The sequence below is a fragment of the Monodelphis domestica genome, chromosome 1 (genome assembly GCF_027887165.1).
Source record: "Monodelphis domestica isolate mMonDom1 chromosome 1, mMonDom1.pri, whole genome shotgun sequence".
Taxonomy (NCBI): Eukaryota; Metazoa; Chordata; class Mammalia; order Didelphimorphia; family Didelphidae; genus Monodelphis; species Monodelphis domestica.
Window position 1 is genome coordinate 123,212,854 of NC_077227.1, and position 17,727 is coordinate 123,230,580.

At 39.1% G+C, this 17,727-nt stretch overlaps 1 protein-coding gene across 2 annotated transcripts in view; it reads right to left on the minus strand.

Annotated features, from left to right (window-relative positions):
• The window catches only part of FAH (fumarylacetoacetate hydrolase), a 54,884-nt gene extending 38,142 nt beyond the window's left edge, over positions 1-16,742 (minus strand). Inside the window, exons 1-3 of one of the 2 annotated variants that reach the window (XM_056806063.1) lie at positions 16,470-16,728; positions 2,047-2,125; positions 1,098-1,208 (exon numbers count right to left, since the gene is read on the minus strand). Coding sequence is in view for 1 of the 2 variants with exons in the window: in XM_056806058.1 (XP_056662036.1) it covers positions 1,098-1,208; positions 16,470-16,550 (192 nt within the window). In the remaining variant the exon portion in view is untranslated. Of the gene's footprint in view, positions 1-1,097; positions 1,209-2,046; positions 2,126-16,469 lie in introns of both variants that reach the window. The other variant, XM_056806058.1, reaches the window with a different exon arrangement.
• Between the last annotated feature and the right edge of the window lie 985 nt (positions 16,743-17,727).

Genomic DNA, 17,727 nt, shown 5'->3' on the forward strand with positions numbered 1-17,727 from the left:
TCCAATTTGTAAACGGTTTTAGCAGGAACATTAAGAATCTCTATGAATTTAGAATCAGAGAAGCACATCTACTGAAGAGCAGACCCCAGAGCTACATTGAGAGCAAGATCTATTCCCAGACCAGATGACTCTGTGAGACATGGATAGTAGGAACTGGATCTGGGATGCTAGGAGACTTGAGGTAAGTCAATGTTGTTGATTATTATTGCATTGTTTTTGCTTTTGTAACAGTATGTTTATTGAGTTTTCTTAGTTACTCTGAGACATAAATCGCTTTTCTTCATGGTTTTAGATATCCTTCTATGGCTTGTGTTATGATTAATTAGTCCTGTGATTCTTTATCAGCTTCGTATTATTGATTATATCAAAGCCTGATCTCTCCCTCTACCAGTCAAGTTTATTTTAGTATATTCTATTAGTACTAATTAGGTTAAAGATATTATGGGATAAGCTTAGTGATTAGTGATAAATGAGAGACAGATATAGCTCTCATTGATAAGAAGGTAGAATTGAGAGATTAATTCTTGATTCTGTATTTCATATTTGATTTTACTTTGTAAGTAGTGTAGTTCTGTAATCACATCCTGTATTCTGTGTAACAAACCTAAAGCCTCTTCTCTGTTTCTGAGTGAAGAAGTTCATGTATGCAAAAACTCAGTCTCCTTTCTCCTTGAAGACAGAGAGCAAGGATTATGTATTACCAGACTTAATGACCTTTTTCCCATCTTCAGCAATTAATCTCCAGTCACCAGTAAGTCTGTATACCTGAGTCCCCAACAGTAACTGTAGGGCGCAGTTGGAAGCCCAAAATTCACAAAAGCATTCCTTAGAGGTGGTCTCCGTCATACCTGTGTTGTATAGTAGGCTCTTCATAAATACTTGTTGGATAATTGATTGATTAACCTAAACATGTTTCCCCTGTATACAGATCCTAAGATAGAAAACTTGGGATTTTCTAGTAATTGTTGTCAATTCTGCTAGTTTGATTGGCCCCAAATTAACCAAATCATAATCCTATTCTAAAAACTAAAATATGTTCCTGGGCCTCTAAAGGCAGAGGGGAAAAGTAATGATGTGCAAAAGGCAGATAGACCTACCTGCTCAAAGACATCCTGGTGATGGGAAAGAACAGGACCATTGAATAGGTGCTTAATCACACTGAGATCCAATATCTGGTCTCCAATCGCCACACCAATTCTTTGTCTTGGCTACAAGGGGGAAAAAATACAGTTCATTTTTGTGGAGGGTCCTGGAGAGAGAGATATTAGAAACCAAACCTAGCATCTGAAGAGAAATAACAAACTTAAAGATTACTGTCATTTCAAGAATAAGTTGTCTTTCCTAAAATTGCTTCTCTCTAAAGGACTGTGAAATAAATGCATTTTGTTTTCTGTTCTCTACTCAAACTCATTTAACTCAAGCTGTGCTATAAACCCAAATATTTTTGGAATGGCAAGATATATACTATATTGTAAGTCACATTTCATAGATAAAATAATTCCATGTGTTTATTTTTAACTCTTAATCTTCTGAGTATCAATCCTAAAACAGAGAAGCGGCAAGGATTAGGCAATTGAGGTTAAATGACTTTCCCAGGGTCATACAGCTAGTCTCCAGGTCTGGCTCTCTATGTACTGAGCTACCTAGCAGCTTCCCATCCATATCTTGCAAAAAGGCAAGAAGGAAGGATATTGTAGCTTTGGAGTAGGAAATGAACCAGATTCACTAGGAGGAAAAAAGGGTCAGAGAATTTCTGAGCTTGTCCAAGCTTTGAGGTTATACCTCCTACCCAGGAAAAGAATCATTTCTACAATGTTCCCTATCCCCTATGATAAATTACACAGCTTCTCTCTGAGCTCAACTAATGAAGAGCTCACCTCTTCATAAAGTAATTCATTATGCTTTTGGATGAAGCTGCTGAGGCAGAGAAGTGTCATAGTGGATAGAGGGCTGCACCCTGCAGTTAAGATCTGGATTTAAATCCTGCCTAGATAGCTACTGTTTGCACAATCCTGGGCAAGTCACTTAACCTCTCAGTTTCCTCACCTATAAAATGAGGATTAGATTGGGGTCTCTTCCCAGCTCCATCTCTATCTTCCTAGATGATCTCCGCAAGTCACAACTTCTGTGGACATCATTATAAAATGAAGATGATGATCTCTAAGGTCTCTTTCTCCCAGCACAAGGATATTGTTTCCCTACATTAAGTATTATTTATGAAAAATAACAGTATGGTCCTATTGCTATTCAGAATCAAGTCTATTACAACCTAATTTACATTTATGTAAGATATTGTTCAAACTGACTAAAACTAAGGCTCAACAAAAATCCATTACCATTAATAATTATTTAGACACCAAGAATTTTCCTAGATATGATTTAACTAATGTATTAACTTAATAAGAGGCACTGATGTTTTTTGGATTTACAGCACAGTCATCTCCACATAACACACACACACACACATACACACATATACAGAGAGACACTGAGCCCTACTTGACAGGAAAGAAAAATAATTAAGCAAAACCAAGTAACAGTGACAGAGTATGCAACATTTCAAAGATGCCAAAAATCTACAATATCATCTGGATATTCTTTTCTGTATCATAAAAGCCCATAATAGTTTTTGGCTGTTAAAAATATAGTAGGAAATACTCCACAAAACAATATGACAAATATGTTTTGTATGATAACCAAGAGCAAATTGCTTACCTTTTCAGGGATGGAGAAAGGAATGGAAAGGAGAGAGGGAAAGAATTTGGAATTCAACATGTTAAAAAAACAAATGCCAAAAATTGTTTTACATGTAATTTGGGAAAAAATTAATGAAGAGTAAAAATGAACAAATAAAGAAAAATAAAAATCAATGAAATTTGTTTCCACTGGCCTAAACCAGAGTCTTCAAAGTAGAAAACCCTACATAATGTTTGCCCAATTGACAATGCAATGTGTCACACAGATTGGCTTCCAACTGGCGTATTCCATCTCCTTTTAAGTGAAATTTCTGGTTTGATTGTTTTCATTATTAACTGATAGTTCTCTAAAACAACTCTACAGATCTATAAGTTGCAGGGCAAGTGCTAATCTGAATAGGTTGATAGGGTTCCCCCAGTCAGAAGGAGTTGAATCAAGTCACTTCGTTAAGGTCTTACGATGTGCCATGCTTTAGGAATCCAAAGGAGAGAGGAAACCCACCCAGTTCTTGCTCTCAAGGCATACACATTCTAAAGGGAGAAACAACATGTAAATACTGTATCTAGGTACATACAAGCTATCTACAGAGCACAGGAAGATAGTCTGAAAGGGAAAGAAGGCACTAGCAACTGTCAAGGATAGGGAGTGGGACAAGGAAAGGTTTCCTGCAAAATGAAATCACATTTGAAATAAAAAAAAAAAAACAGCCACAAAACCACCACTTAAATGGAATTCTAGACACATAGAAGACATTTAATAAATGTTTGTTGACGTGATTTCATTGTCTACCAGGTAACTCTCACTACCTTGTGAGACAAACTAGAGCTTCAAGGGGTAATAATGATCTCTTATTGATGATGAATATTTCTCTATATATTTATTTATAAATATAATTAATATGGTATTATAATTATCATAAATACATAGTATAAAATATAAATATAAAAAACATATAATTAGGTAATAAATAATAAATATATACATGTAACATATGTCTCATGCTTTACAATATTGGTGTCAAACTCAAATAGAGAAATGGGGTCATATAAACCCTATAGTGCATAAGACTCCCTGTGAGCTACAAATTAACTTAGAAAATCACATATAATATTATCTATGTTCTATTGGATTACTAGTTTTTTAACCTTTACCTTCTGTCTCAGAATCAATACTGTATATGGGTTCCAAGGCAGAAGAGTGGTAAGGGCTAGGCAATGGGAGTTAAGTGACTTGCCCAGGGTCATACAGCTAGGAAGTGTCTGAGGTCAGTTTGAACTCAGAACCTCCTATCCCTGGGACTGACTCTCAATCCACTGGGCTTAACTGCCCAAGACTCCTATTTATTTTGTTAAATAATTTCCCAATTATTCTGGTTCAGTCTACACTCAAGTGTTGTGGACTGTGTGTCTGATTCCTCTACTTTACAGCTCAAAGGGAAATAGCTAGGTGGAGCAGTGGATCTGGAGTTTAAATCTTGGCTGAGTCACTTATTAAGAGTGTCGTATCTGTGGTGGCCAAAAATTGGAAAATGAGGGGATGCCCTTCAATTGGGGAATGGCTGAACAAATTGTGGTATCTGTTGGTGATGGAATATTATTGTGCTGAAAGGAATAAAGAACTGGAGGAATTCCATGTGAACTGGAAGACCTCCAGGAATTGATGCAGAGTGAAAGGAGCAGAACCAGGAGAACATTGTACAGAGATGGATACAATGTGGCACAATCAAAGTAATGGACTTCTCTACTAGCAGCAATGGAATGAGCCAGGATAATTTTGAGGGACTTGAGAAAGAACACTATCCACATCCAGAGAAAGAACGGTGGGAGCAGAAACACAGAAGAAAAACATATGATTGATCACATAGTTCGATAGGGATGTGATTATGGTTTTGATGTTAAAAGATTGCTCTACCGCAAATATGAATAACATGGAATAGATTTTGAACAATGATACATGTATAATCCCATGGAACTACTTGTCAGCTTTGGGAGGGGAGATGAGAGAATGGCGTGGGGAGGGGGGATCATGAATCATGTAAACATGGAAAAATATTCTAAATAAAAAAATTTTTAAGTATCATATCACTTAACTCCAGGCACATCACTTATCCTCTCTCAGCCTCAGTTTCCTCAGATGAAAAATGAAGATAATAACAGTACCTACCTCACAGTGAATGAGATGAGGTATCAAGTGAGATCATACACAAAGAATACTCTGCCAACCTTAAAAGGCTGTATAAATACATTATCATCATTATTTCCAGAGCACTTCTAACATACACAATCTCATTTGATCCCATGAACAACCATTGGAAGAAGGGAAATTGAGGCTCCAAAAAATTAACCAACTTACTCAAAGGCATACAGCTAGTAAGTAGAGGCAATGAGGTTGCACAATGGTTAGAGTGTTGAGTGGATTCAGGAAGGCTTAAGTTTAAATCTGGCCTTGGGTACTTACTAGATGTGTTGACTACAGAAGTCACTTAGCCTCCCTGTGCCTTAGTCTCCTCTTCTGTAAAATGAAACAGTTTGGTTTGATGGCCTCTAAGGTCCCTTCAGCTTTGATTCTAGTTGAGTAAAGATGCCAGTCTGAATCTTCAGACTCCAAGTCTGGTGCTCTTTTCTCTTAAAAAGGTTCTAAGTCAGCCTTTCACCTTCACTACTTGGAAATCAGACAGAAGTTTGAAACAAACAAAAGGCTTTGACTTCTCTTTTCCATTATCCTTTAATTATGCTTTTAGGGTACTTTTGAATTTGTGGAATCTCCTGGCCAGGCTTTAAGTCAATCACAAAAGCACTTTACAAAGCAGGGGGTGCCCCAATCCTTTGACAGCCCTTCTATCAATTTAGAGAAGGGGTTATTTCAAAGTGCTGTGCCCAAAAGATTCATCAGCCTGAGAGAGGACCAATGACAAGCCTCTGAGAATCTTGCAAGCCTAGTCTTCAGGCAAACACAGTCTACATCACACTCCTAATAAAAGCCTTTCCAGCTTAGTAAGAACTGCTGGAATTTGTGTTTTTCTGGCCTCAACTTTGAGAAGTCAAGTTACCTTCCTGCTATAATGATGTGACCCACATCTAGGGACAACATTTCTCTAATTTTTAGTTAATAGCAACAACAATTACAATACAAAGGAACTGGGTATCCCCCCTCCAAGAAACTGTACCTTAATTCTCCATGAGCTTCCAGAACATCCTGATTATTCCACACTTTACTTCCAAAATATAAAGAGAACTAATTTATTATACTTTCTTGTAGATCTGACAAAGGTCCCTCAAAAAGAATTTTTTGATTCAAGTTCATCTCATATCTATATTGACAGTATACACCACTGTGGATCCCTGGGCTTGATGTGGGAAAGACCTGAGTTTGAATCCCACCCTCAGACATTTATTAGCCATGTGACCAGAGGCAAGGCATTTGATCTTTTTGAATCTCAGTTTCTTCATCTGTAAAATGGGGACAATAACTGAGGTAATTAATGTACACAATGTACTTTGTAAATCTTAAAAGCACTAACAACATGAGTTATTATATTCAGCAATTCTAATTGGCAAGTTCCAGTTTTGAATAGACAATGAACAACCTGTTCCTGTTCATGCTCTTGAACTTGGATAATTGGATAGTACTCAAAAACACATTCATCTTTCCCCCTACCTTTTCCCACCTCCAACGACTCCCTTTAATGGAACAGTTCATAAACAAAAGCTTAAGAACTCAACATTATTCAACTATTGGCAGTCTATAAGGTAACGTTGGCCCTCCAATCTTCATTCTTTATCAATCAAGTGCTAGATTGTGTAGCATGCAAAAAGAGTCAATAGTGCCAGATCAGGGTCCTAGTCTGAGCTCTAAATCACTCATGGGATCTTGGCAAGCCCCCTAACTTCTCCATGACTCAGTTTCCTCAGTAAGGTAATAGATAGAGAGCTCTTCTAAGCTAGGAAGACTTGGGGTTAGGTCCTGGTTCAAGTGTGACTCAACATAGTTACATAATCAATCAGAGAAAAGTTACTTAACAGTGCTCTGGAGAATGCTCTAAGACAGTGATGGCTAATCTTTTAGAGATGGAGTGCCAGGCCCCACCCCACCCCTAGATTGGGTGCTATGCCCTTCTCCCTCCCCACCAAGTGCCATGTGTACCCCACCCCATCCTTATCCCACACAGGGGAGGGAGGAAGCACTCCCATTGGGCTGCTGGGCAGAGGCTGAGTGATGTGAAAAAATGTCATCAGGCACAGTGGAGAGGGGGAGGGGAGTAGCTCTGTCCAAGTCCCTCTGCCTTTCTAGTAATACTCTGGGGGTGCCATTTTTGGCACTCGTGCTATAGGTTTGCTATCACTGCTCTAAGATGAGAAGTTACAGAGAAGGTGCTGACCTGCACAGGCAGAGGGTACCAATCATGTACCAGTAAAACCATAGGTTCAGTTAATATTCCTTTTTCCTGTTGGCAGACTAATCCTCCTTGGTGGTGGGGAATATAGCCTCAAGGCTAGTTACTTAATTTTTTTTTTCTTCTGGCTCTACATTGGTAATAGCTAGCTATATGGCAAATTAATATTCTTTAAATGATATTTTACCTATGTCCCATAGCACTATTTTCCAATCATGTTTTAAAGGTTACTATTTTTCTCTAATAGTTACCTCATGCTGATTGTCAATCAAACACGCTTTCTACTATCATTGCCAGACGAATTAGAATTTTTGCTTGGGGATTGGGAAGTAAGAAAATGAAAGGTATGGAACTAAATATAGAAGGAATCATATTACAATTGTTTAATCATACTTAGAAGTGACTAATAGTCTCAGGCATCCTTAGGAAATCCTTTTTAAAATTCTCAATTAACTAGAAAATACTTTTAAAAATCCTTTCTTCCTTCCTTCCTTCTAGAGCTGGAAGGGACCTAAGGACATCTAGTACCATCCTCTCATTTTATATGTGAGGAAACTGAGGCCCAAGTTGGTCAAATGAGCTGTTCAAAGCAATATAAGTAGTATCAGAGGCAAAATTTGAATTCAGATTCTTTGACTTCAGAGTCAGTGCTTCTGTCATGTTATTATGCCACTTGCTTAGATAAAAATTTCATTTTTAGAGAGGTCATCTTGAAAAGCCTGTGTCTAGTTAGTAAAGGTTAAAGTTTAACCAGGTTGAGTATTTGAGTTACACTGTCTGATTTAGATTTAACTTCTTATCATGTTACAACATCGCAAGAACCACTGGCACAGTTTGGGTGTTGGGAAATCACAGAAACAGAAAAGCTCTTATCTTTGAAAAATCCTAATGGCAAAAATTTGAAAACAAAATTGGGTAAACACAGAATAGTATACATGTCAGACCTTTGGGAGGGGAAAGGCTTTAAAACCAAGCAAGATATAGAAAGAATCACAAAATGTAAAATAAATAATTTTGACTACATCAAACTCAAAAGCTTTTGTACAAACAAAACCAATATAACTAAAATCAGAAGGGAAACAACAAATTGGGAAAAAATCTTCATAGAAACCTCTGACAAAGGTTTAATTACTCATATTTATAATGAGCTAAATCAATTGTACAAAAAATCAAGCCATTCTCCAATTGATAAATGGGCAAGGGAAATGGATAGGCAGTTCTCAGATAAAGAAATCAAAACTATTAACAAGCACATGAAGAAGTGTTCTACATCTCTTATAATCAGAGAGATGCAAATCAAAACAACTCTGAGGTATCACCTCACACCTAGCAGATTGGCTAACATAACAGCAAAGGAAAGTAATGAATGCTGGAGGGGATGTGGCAAAGTAGGGACATTAATTCATTGCTGGTGGAGTTGTGAACTGATCCAACCATTTTGGAGGGCAATTTGGAACTATGCCCAAAGGGCGACAAAAGAATATCTACCCTTTGACCCAGCCATAGCACTGCTGGGTCTGTACCCCAAAGAGATAATGGACACAAAGACTTGTACAAAAATATTCATAGCTGCGCTCTTTGTGGTGGCCCAAAACTGGAAAACGAGGGGATGCCCATCAATTGGGGAATGGCTGAACAAACTGTGGTATATGTTGGTGATGGAATACTATTGTGCTCAAAGGAATAATAAAGTGGAGAAGTTCCATGGAGACTGGAACAACCTCCAGGAAGTGATGCAGAGCGAGAGGAGCAGAACCAGGAGAACATTGTACACAGAGACTAATACACTGTGGTATAATCGAACGTAATGGACTTCTCCATTAGGGGCGGTGTAATGTCCCTGAACAACTTTCAGGGATCCAGGAGAAAAAAAAACACCATTCATAAGCAAAGGATAAACTATGGGAGTGGAAACACCGAGAAAAAGCAACTGCCTGAATACAGAGGTTGAGGGGACATGACAGAGGATAGACTTTAAATGAACACTCTAATGCAAATACTATCAACAAAGCAATGGGTTCAAATCAAGAAAACATCTAATGCCCAGTGGACTTACGCGTCGGCTATGGGGGGTGGGGGGGAGGAAAAGAAAATGATCTATGTCTTTAACGAATAATGCTTGGAAATGATCAAATAAAATATATTTAAAAAAAAAATTTGAAAACATAAACTTTATAATATTGCATATGGTGTGCATGTATGTTCATCATTAAGAGCAGAGATCCAATCAAGAATGACCACATCAAAATTGGGAAGCTAATGCATTGTTGATGGAGTTGTGAACTGATTTACCTAGTATAGAGATCATTTGGAACTATGCCCAAATGGCTAAAAACTGTGTGCACCCTTTGATCCAGTAATATCAATACTGGATCTGTGTACTAAAAAGATCATAAAAAAGAGAAAAGAACCTACTTGTACAACAATATTTATAGCAGCTCTTTTGTGGTGGCAAAGGATTGGAAATTGAGAAGATGCCCATTGATTGGGGAATGTCTGAACAAATTGTGACATATTTTGGTAATGGAATACAATTGTGCTATAAGAAAAAATGAGCAGGATAATTTCAGAAAAAGCTGAAAATATTTAAATTAACTAATCCAAAGAAAATAAGCAGAACTGAGAGAACATTGTATCCAGTACAAGCAATATTGTATCATAAACAACTGTGAAAGACTTAGCTACACTCAGAAATACAATGATCCAGGAGAATTTTGAAGGATTTATGTCAAAGAATGCTATCCACGTCCAAAGAAAGAAGTGTTGGAGTCAGATGCAGATCAAAGCATGTGATTTTTCACTTTAGTTTATGGCTTTATTTTTGGGTTTTGGTTTTATAGGTGTATTCTCCTATAACTATGACCAATATGGAAGTACGTTTTCCATGATAATACTTTTATAACCCAGATCAAATTGCTTAACATCTCAGAGAGGGGGGAGGGAAGAAGACAATTTGGATCTCATGATTTTGGAAAACACAGGTTGAAAATTGTTATTACATGTAATTGAGAGCATAAAATATCATTTTTTAAAATTTAGAATATTTTCCCATGGTTATATAATTCATGATTTCCCACTTCCCTCTTCCCAGAGCTGACAAGCAATTCCACTGGATTATATGTGTATCATTTTTCCAAACCTATTTTCATGTTACTTCATATTTGCAGTATAATTATCTTTTAACATCAAAACCCTAATCATATCCATATCGACCTATGCTATTGATAGTATGTTTTTCTTCTCCGTTTCTGTTCCCACAGTTCTTTCTCTGGATGTGGATAGTGTTCTTTCTCATAAGTCCTTCAGAAATGTCTTGAATCATTGCATTACTGCTAGTAGAGAAGTCCATTACATTTGATCTGTCTCTGTGTACAATGTTTTCCTGGTTCTGCTCCTTTCACTCTGCATCAGTTCCTGGAGGTCATTCCAGTTCACATGGAATTCCTCCAGTTCATTCCTTTGAGCACAATAGTATTCCATCACCAACATATACCACAATTTATTCAGCTATTTCTGAATCAATTGGCACTCCCTCATTTTCCTGGGTTGTTTTTTTGTTTGTTTGTTTGTTTTTGCCACCACAAAGAATGCAGCTATATATATTTTTGTACATGCCTTTTTTCCTTATTATCTCTTTGGGATATAAACCCAGCAGTGCTATGGCTGGGTCAAAGGGCAGGCAGTCTTTTAAAGCTCTTTGGGCATAGTTCCAAATTGCCTTCAAGAATGGTTGGATCAATTCACAACTCCACCACCAGTGTATTAGTGTCCCAATTTTTGTCACATGCCCTCTAGCAGAAAATAAAATATATTTTTGAAAGAAAAGAATGACCACAAATTAGGGCATAATAGCAACATAACTGTTAGCCTAACCCTTTTCTGTATGTTTACTCCTACAATAGAATAGTCCAGTCTTTTCAACAAGCCTCTATTTCCTGAGTCCTACACAGGACAACTTAGGTGTGCATTCAATTAGCCCTGATGCTGGGTATGGAACTAAAGAAAATTCTTGCCATTCAATCCCTAGGAGACTTGTGAAGAAACATAAAAGGCTACTTTTCCAAATGGATGGTGACCTCCCCCCACCCCACCCCATCCATAAGGCAAGACTAGTTACCCTTGATACATCTTTGATATTAAGTATACAAATCAAATTTTAGTGTTATGGAAAGAATACTGGTCTAGAACTCAGGAAATCAGGACTGAGTTTCAGTCCTACCTCTGCAAACAACCTACAGAGGAATCTTGCTCCTAGACCTATTTGGGCCATAATTTCATTTTCAATAAAAGAGTTTGATTAGATGATGATCTCTAAGATTTCTTTTAGTTCTCAGATTATGTAGCTCCATAGGCCAAATGCTAAGAACACTGAAATAAATAACAAATGCCAAGAATAAGCAAAACCAAGAGAAAAATAATGATTCCAACAATGGAAATGAGATCATTAAAATGAAGTTGAATTTAGAGGAATTTAAAAACTACAGTTTCCTAAAACAGATAATGAAGACATATCTCCCTCCTCATGGCTGAGATAGAATGTTACACACATTTTAGGATACAGTCTCTACACTGTATGTTTTTGCTAAATTGTTATTCCTTAAGGGCCTGACAGAGGTCGGGGGGGAGGGGGGGGGTCTTGAAGAGTTGGACATGATTAAATGAATGAATAAGGGAGGTTGAAGTAGGATATGAGAAGAGGATTAGGTTTTTTTCCCCATAGAAATAAGTGTGCCATAATGACAAAATATATATGTATATTTGTGTGTTAAATATATAGTGTATATGTATTTTTGTATGTATTTATATATTTACATATGTATTTAATATGTATATCTACATGGATACATATATATACACATAAAATACACACACACACATGCACATATCCCATTGGTATGGGACCCATACCAATACCAATACCCATATGTCTGTTGTTAATAAATTATACCTCAGTTTTCCCATGTGTAAAGTTGGGAGAATAACAAAGTTTGGGGATTTGGGGTTTTATTTTGTTTTCTTTATTTGTGAATATCCAACTAACAAATATTTTTTGTAGACAAATGGCTGGCTCATAATACTGGACTCCACTCCTAGGAAAACAAAGCTTCTCTTTCTTCTCCATACTGCTGGATACCAGCAGTGTGTGGCAGTGGTAGACCAAAGAGGAAAACTTGTCATCTTCTTATCACAATAATTAGGTCAGGGACACAGAAAGAGTTAAGAGAGGAGGCAGAGTACATACTCCTGACTTCACTGTGGTTCATTCAGGGATCAGGGACAAGGGCTAAAGGGAAGTACCATGGGCCAGTGGGACAAGGAGTAGATGTCAATCATTTGATTTACTTCAACAAAAATTTATTAAGTACCTACTTTATGGCAGAAACTATGCCATGTGCTTGAGGTACAAAGATGAATTCAAAATAGTCCTTGGCCTGAAGAGGTGTCCAGTTTATGGGAGTAGGGGAGGGTACATAAAATATATAGATACTTTAGTAGGTAATTTGTGGAGGAATAGAGCACTGACAGCTGGGGAGGAGAGGTATCAGAAAAGGTTTTAAATAAGAGTTGGTATCTGAAAAGGCAGGGATGAAAAGGGAATACAGCATAACCCTGTCCCCATCCAATCAGAAGGAACAGGAAAGTGGATAAGGTCTAGCGCCCGTGGTCTTTCCCATGAAAGACCATCCCATGGAAACTGAGCATTACGATTCCTCTGCTACACACTACTACTAGCTCTTTGGTTAGCTACCTCCTACCACCTTTCCATTTTCCTATTGTTAAGTCATTTCAATTTTGTCTGAATCTTCATGACCCCATTTGGGGTTTTCTTGGCAAAGATTCTGTAGTGGTTTGCCATTTCCTTCTCGCTCATTTTACAGATGAGAAAACTGAGGTGAACAGGGTGAAGTGACTTGCCCAGGGTCACACAGTTAGTGTCTGAGGTCAGATTTGAACTCAGGAAAATGAGTCTTTCTGACTCCAGGCCGAGCATTGTGCCATCAACCTTTGTTCACTCTTTCCAGCCCTGTGTCAATCATCAGTCACCTAAGAGTAAAAGATCCCCATCCCTACCTCTCAATCTCATTATCATCCTCCTCTTCAACTCTACTCAAGACTTACTCTAACTCTGCCCACCTCTTCTACTGTGCCTTTTGGAATTCATTCTGTATCTTTCCCATGTTGGCCATATATTTTCTCACACTCTTAACACACTATTCTTAGAAAGGAAGTAAAAGTATTTTTTACTCTCTACTATGACCTCTAGACTCTTCTTTTGCCTTCATTAAGTAATCAGCAATCTCTTTCCTTTTGTGGTTGATGCTGCTAAAAATGTTCCTTGTTTATAAATCATAGAAGCTATATGATACGCACTACCAACTCCTCCTTCCTTTCTCAGAGTTCAGCACCTAGTCCGCTATCTTCAGATTTCTGCATTCATCTTGATGTTCCCTTAGATTCCCTAAACTCCTTACAGGTCAAGAGAGGTTCCTTTACTCCACCTCTACTCTACATAGGGACAGTAACACCTTGGATCTTGCCTTCCTCATGTGTTCCACTGTGCTCCTACATTCCTCTCTCTGACAACCTCTAATCATTCCATCTCTCGGTTTTCAGCTAACTAGCCCAACTCCACACTTAGATCTGCTCTCAGATTCCTAGGTCTCTTGTGTGACATCCCTTGTTTAATGGCATCCCTGGATCACAACCATCATCTGCCCTCTCTACTCCTGTGCATGTGCCACTGAACAAAGTTGGACACTGAGACCAAAGACATAGGGCATGGTTTCAAAGGCTTCCTCCATGTAAACAGAGTCACAAACAGTTTTAGGAAACTAAAAGTAATCTAACAGGGTGTAAGAGAAAAAAGAGCAGTGGATTTGCAAGGAGAAAGTCTGGGTTTTAATTTTGGCTCTCCCATTTACTATATAATACTGGGAAAGTTGCAGTCTCTCTAAACTGCATTTTCTTCCTCTTTTGTACTAGGTGACCTCTAGGGACCCCCAACCCCTTAATCCGTGATCCTAAGAGCTCTGGAAGAAAGGATTATTATAATACATATAATGATTATTATCACAGAAACTAGCAAAACAACAACGGCCTTCTTCTTCATTCATCCATATGTCAAGCAATCTTAAAGTGAGGTGGCAGGGAACAAAGTGTCAGCTATGGAATAAGGGAGACTTGAAGTCAAATCCAGTCTGAGACACTTATTATGTGATGATGGGCAAGTCACATAACCTCTGTCACCTGGAAAAGCGGTATAATAAATAACAGCACCTCCTTAGCAGGGTTGCTGTGAGGATTAAGTAAGATATTTGTAAAGTGCTTTGCAAACCTTAAGGTGCCGGGCATTATCTTCTGTCTACTTCAGTTTGACTATGTTGAAAGTGAGTGAAATTCTTCCTTTGGATATAGATCGGGGACTATGAGCATAGAATGTTGCATATACTGTTTGATGTTTGCTTTTCCAGTCTATTTTGCTTAATGTTTTGTTGTTGTTAAAAGGAAGGATTCAGTGTAATGGTTGGGAGGGAAGCACATAATAGGATATGACTGCAAAAACAAAATATTGATAAAAATCTTTTTTAAATGGCATTAAACAGGGGGCAGCTGGGTCCCTCAGTGTTCTGAGAGCTAGGCCTAGAGATGGAAGGTCCTAGATTCAAATCTGACCTCAGACACTTCCTAGCTGTGTGACCCTGGGCAAGTCACTTGACCCCCATTGCCTAGCCCTTACCACTTTTCTGCCTTGGAATCAATACACAGTATTGATTCTAAGATGGAAGGTAAGGGTTGTTTTTTTTTTAATGTCATTAAATAAAGATGACAAAAATGAAATTAATATCAATAAACAAAATAAAATTACATGGCACCCATATTTTTATGATTTAGCATTGTAGAAATGAAAGGACCAGGAGGAAAAGACATGTCCAAGTCCTAGTTCTATTACTAAATAGCTCTTGATTTGGGGCAAGTATACGCCACTGTTATTAGAAATAAAAATTAGATTTCTCCTCTGTAGGATGAGATGGGCCTGGACAGTGGTCTACCAGCTCTAACATTGTATAGAGTTAAAAGTCTAATTCAGCTCAGAGCCTGCATAAGGTATATATATGTGAGTCCTAGTCAAAGTTTTAAAATTTTGCTGGCTGCTTGTTACTGTCTACAAGAAACTTTGACCCTTCACTCTAAGTAATAACACATGTGGCTTGGCTTATCACAAAATAAATACTAATGTGACCCAGAGGGTGAAATTTTCTAGAATGAAATTCTGTGCATTTATAAAAAGTAATAATAAAAAGTATACTGACTCCCTTGCAAGTTGTGACATGGGTGGCTGCCTACCTTGTCTACTCCTAGTTGGAGTTCATTTAGACAATATTGTTGAATTTGAGATTCTGAAGAGACCTGAGTTTGAATCCTGCCTCCTATACTTAATAACTCTAATCAGTTAACCTCTATATTTCTTTCCTAATCTGTTAAATGAGACTGATCATGCCTCTAGCGTCTGGAGGAGGGGGGAAGAGGGGAGAGGCTGAAAGAATCAAATGAGATAACATGCAAGCAAATTCAAGGTGTGCATGAGAGATTGGTATTAGATGAGTTTACCTTGCAAACAGAGGTGGAGAAAGGAGGCGAAAGCTGGAGTTTGGTAGCAATAGCTCCAAAGGGGAAAAAATGAGGCCATTTAAAATGTTCCCCTTTTAAACAACCTAGTTTAAAAATCTCTGATTGCTCGGTCTTTTACCTGGCACCTAGAAATGTTTTCACATTCCGTTCTCCAGGCCCATAGGCTGTTTGCTCCAGTTATCCCGCAGTCAACAAGTAATTCAAGTTTCTTACCTGGAGCTATCCACCACAGTCTCTAGTCTCCACCTCCAGAAGCAGAATGGGAACAAGAACCAGGCAAATCGGTTTAGGCGGCCAAAAAATCCTCTCTCCCTCCCCTCCCCCTCTCCCCCCAAGGAAAAGGGCTGATAATCGACATTCAAGTAGAGGGACCTCAGTCTCCTACAAGAGGAAAATGCATAGAAGCGGCCTGTTCCCTTTGAGACCACCAACACCAGGAATTAAGTGAGGCTTCTTTCCCGTAGCTTCTGCGGACAGAGCGCGGCGATCAAGGCTTGGCTCCTGGAGGGCTGAAGCTGGGAACCCTGCAGGGGAGCAGAATTGGAGCAAGGATCCGGGTAGGAGGGCGCAGAAAAGAGGCCCGGGACTCCCCGGCTCTTGCCTTAGCGACCCTTTCAGATGGCTCCCCCGCTCCTCCACCTGCCAAAGCAGAAACGTCTGGGCCTCAGTTTCCCCACCTGTAAAAGGAGGCATTTGGAGGGCCCAGTCTCCAAGTTGCCCCTCCAGGTCTCAATCCTACGTGACTTACGCTCTCTGGCGTGGAGAAGACTCCGTACGGCAGGTTCTGAATGGGGAAATCCGAGTTCTCGGCCACGGGGATAAAGGACATATTTGTACCGGATGGGGTTGCCTCAGCTCACTGATCGGCTGCAGATTCCAGCTCGGCCCCGCGTGCGTAGAGCTTTCCTAGCCTGTTAGCTAAGGCACCTCGGGATCCCGCAGATGTGACCCAAAAGCTGTCTGTGGGCTGGCTCCTCCCTTCCCGCCCGGCCCCTCGCAGGCAGCCAATAGGATCCCCACCTGCGCAGCCCGGCCCCGCCTGCTGTCCAGCAGTTTCAGTCTTTTCCCCTGCTGCTCCTCCCTCTCCTCCCCACTACCTCCTCATCCTCCCGCCCCGTTGGCCTTCACCCCTGCACCCCTCCGGGGTTTGCTTAATGCTACTGCAGTCTCGGTCTGGGTGTGACTCAGCAAAAAAAAAAAAAAAAAAAAAAAAAAAAGAGAGAGAGAGAAAAGAAAAAAGAAAAGAAAAGAAAAAGAAAAAGAAAAAAAGAGACCGTGACTTTCTGAGCGGCTAAGGGTCAATTTCTCAGAGCCACTCCCAGCCATCGCAAAAAGCCTGCCAATCGCCTGCAGCTAGATCCTCTTCATTTTGCACCCCAGTGGGCAGAGTCCTCTCCTCCCCTTTTGAGACCTCGGCCCGAAATGTCCAGAGTCTAAGTTAGAAGGTGCACAGCCCCCACAGCCCACAGGCTTTTATTGATTTTAGAGACAGGAGTTAACCAAAAACAAAACCCAGCCATCCTTGGAGAATACGAAATATGCTAACACTATCAAATTGTGTGACCCTTCTGTGTAGCTTAATAATATACACTGCTCCTGATCGGGGGCACTTGAAAGCTGGCTAAACCTTTGGACTCAGATTCCCTTCCTAGCCTTCACCATATAAAATCCCTCTCTTCCTTCAAAATCCAACTCAACCATCTTCTACAGGAAACTTTTCTAGATCCCTAAAACTTTGAGAGCCTTTTCTCCTTAAGTTAGTCTGTATTTGTTCTGTAATTGCTTATATATGTATTTGTATATGTATGCATGTGTATATGTAATTATCTCGAATAGGAGGTTAATAAGCTCTTTCAGAGAAAGGATGGGTCCATTAATTTTTTTTCCATTGGTATTTTTCCCCCAACCCTTAACCATTTGGACAAAAAGGAGGAGGGGACATGCATTTTAACAATTATGTATAATCAGTTCTCAGATTAGTCACATCCAAAAGGGTGCCTCATTTT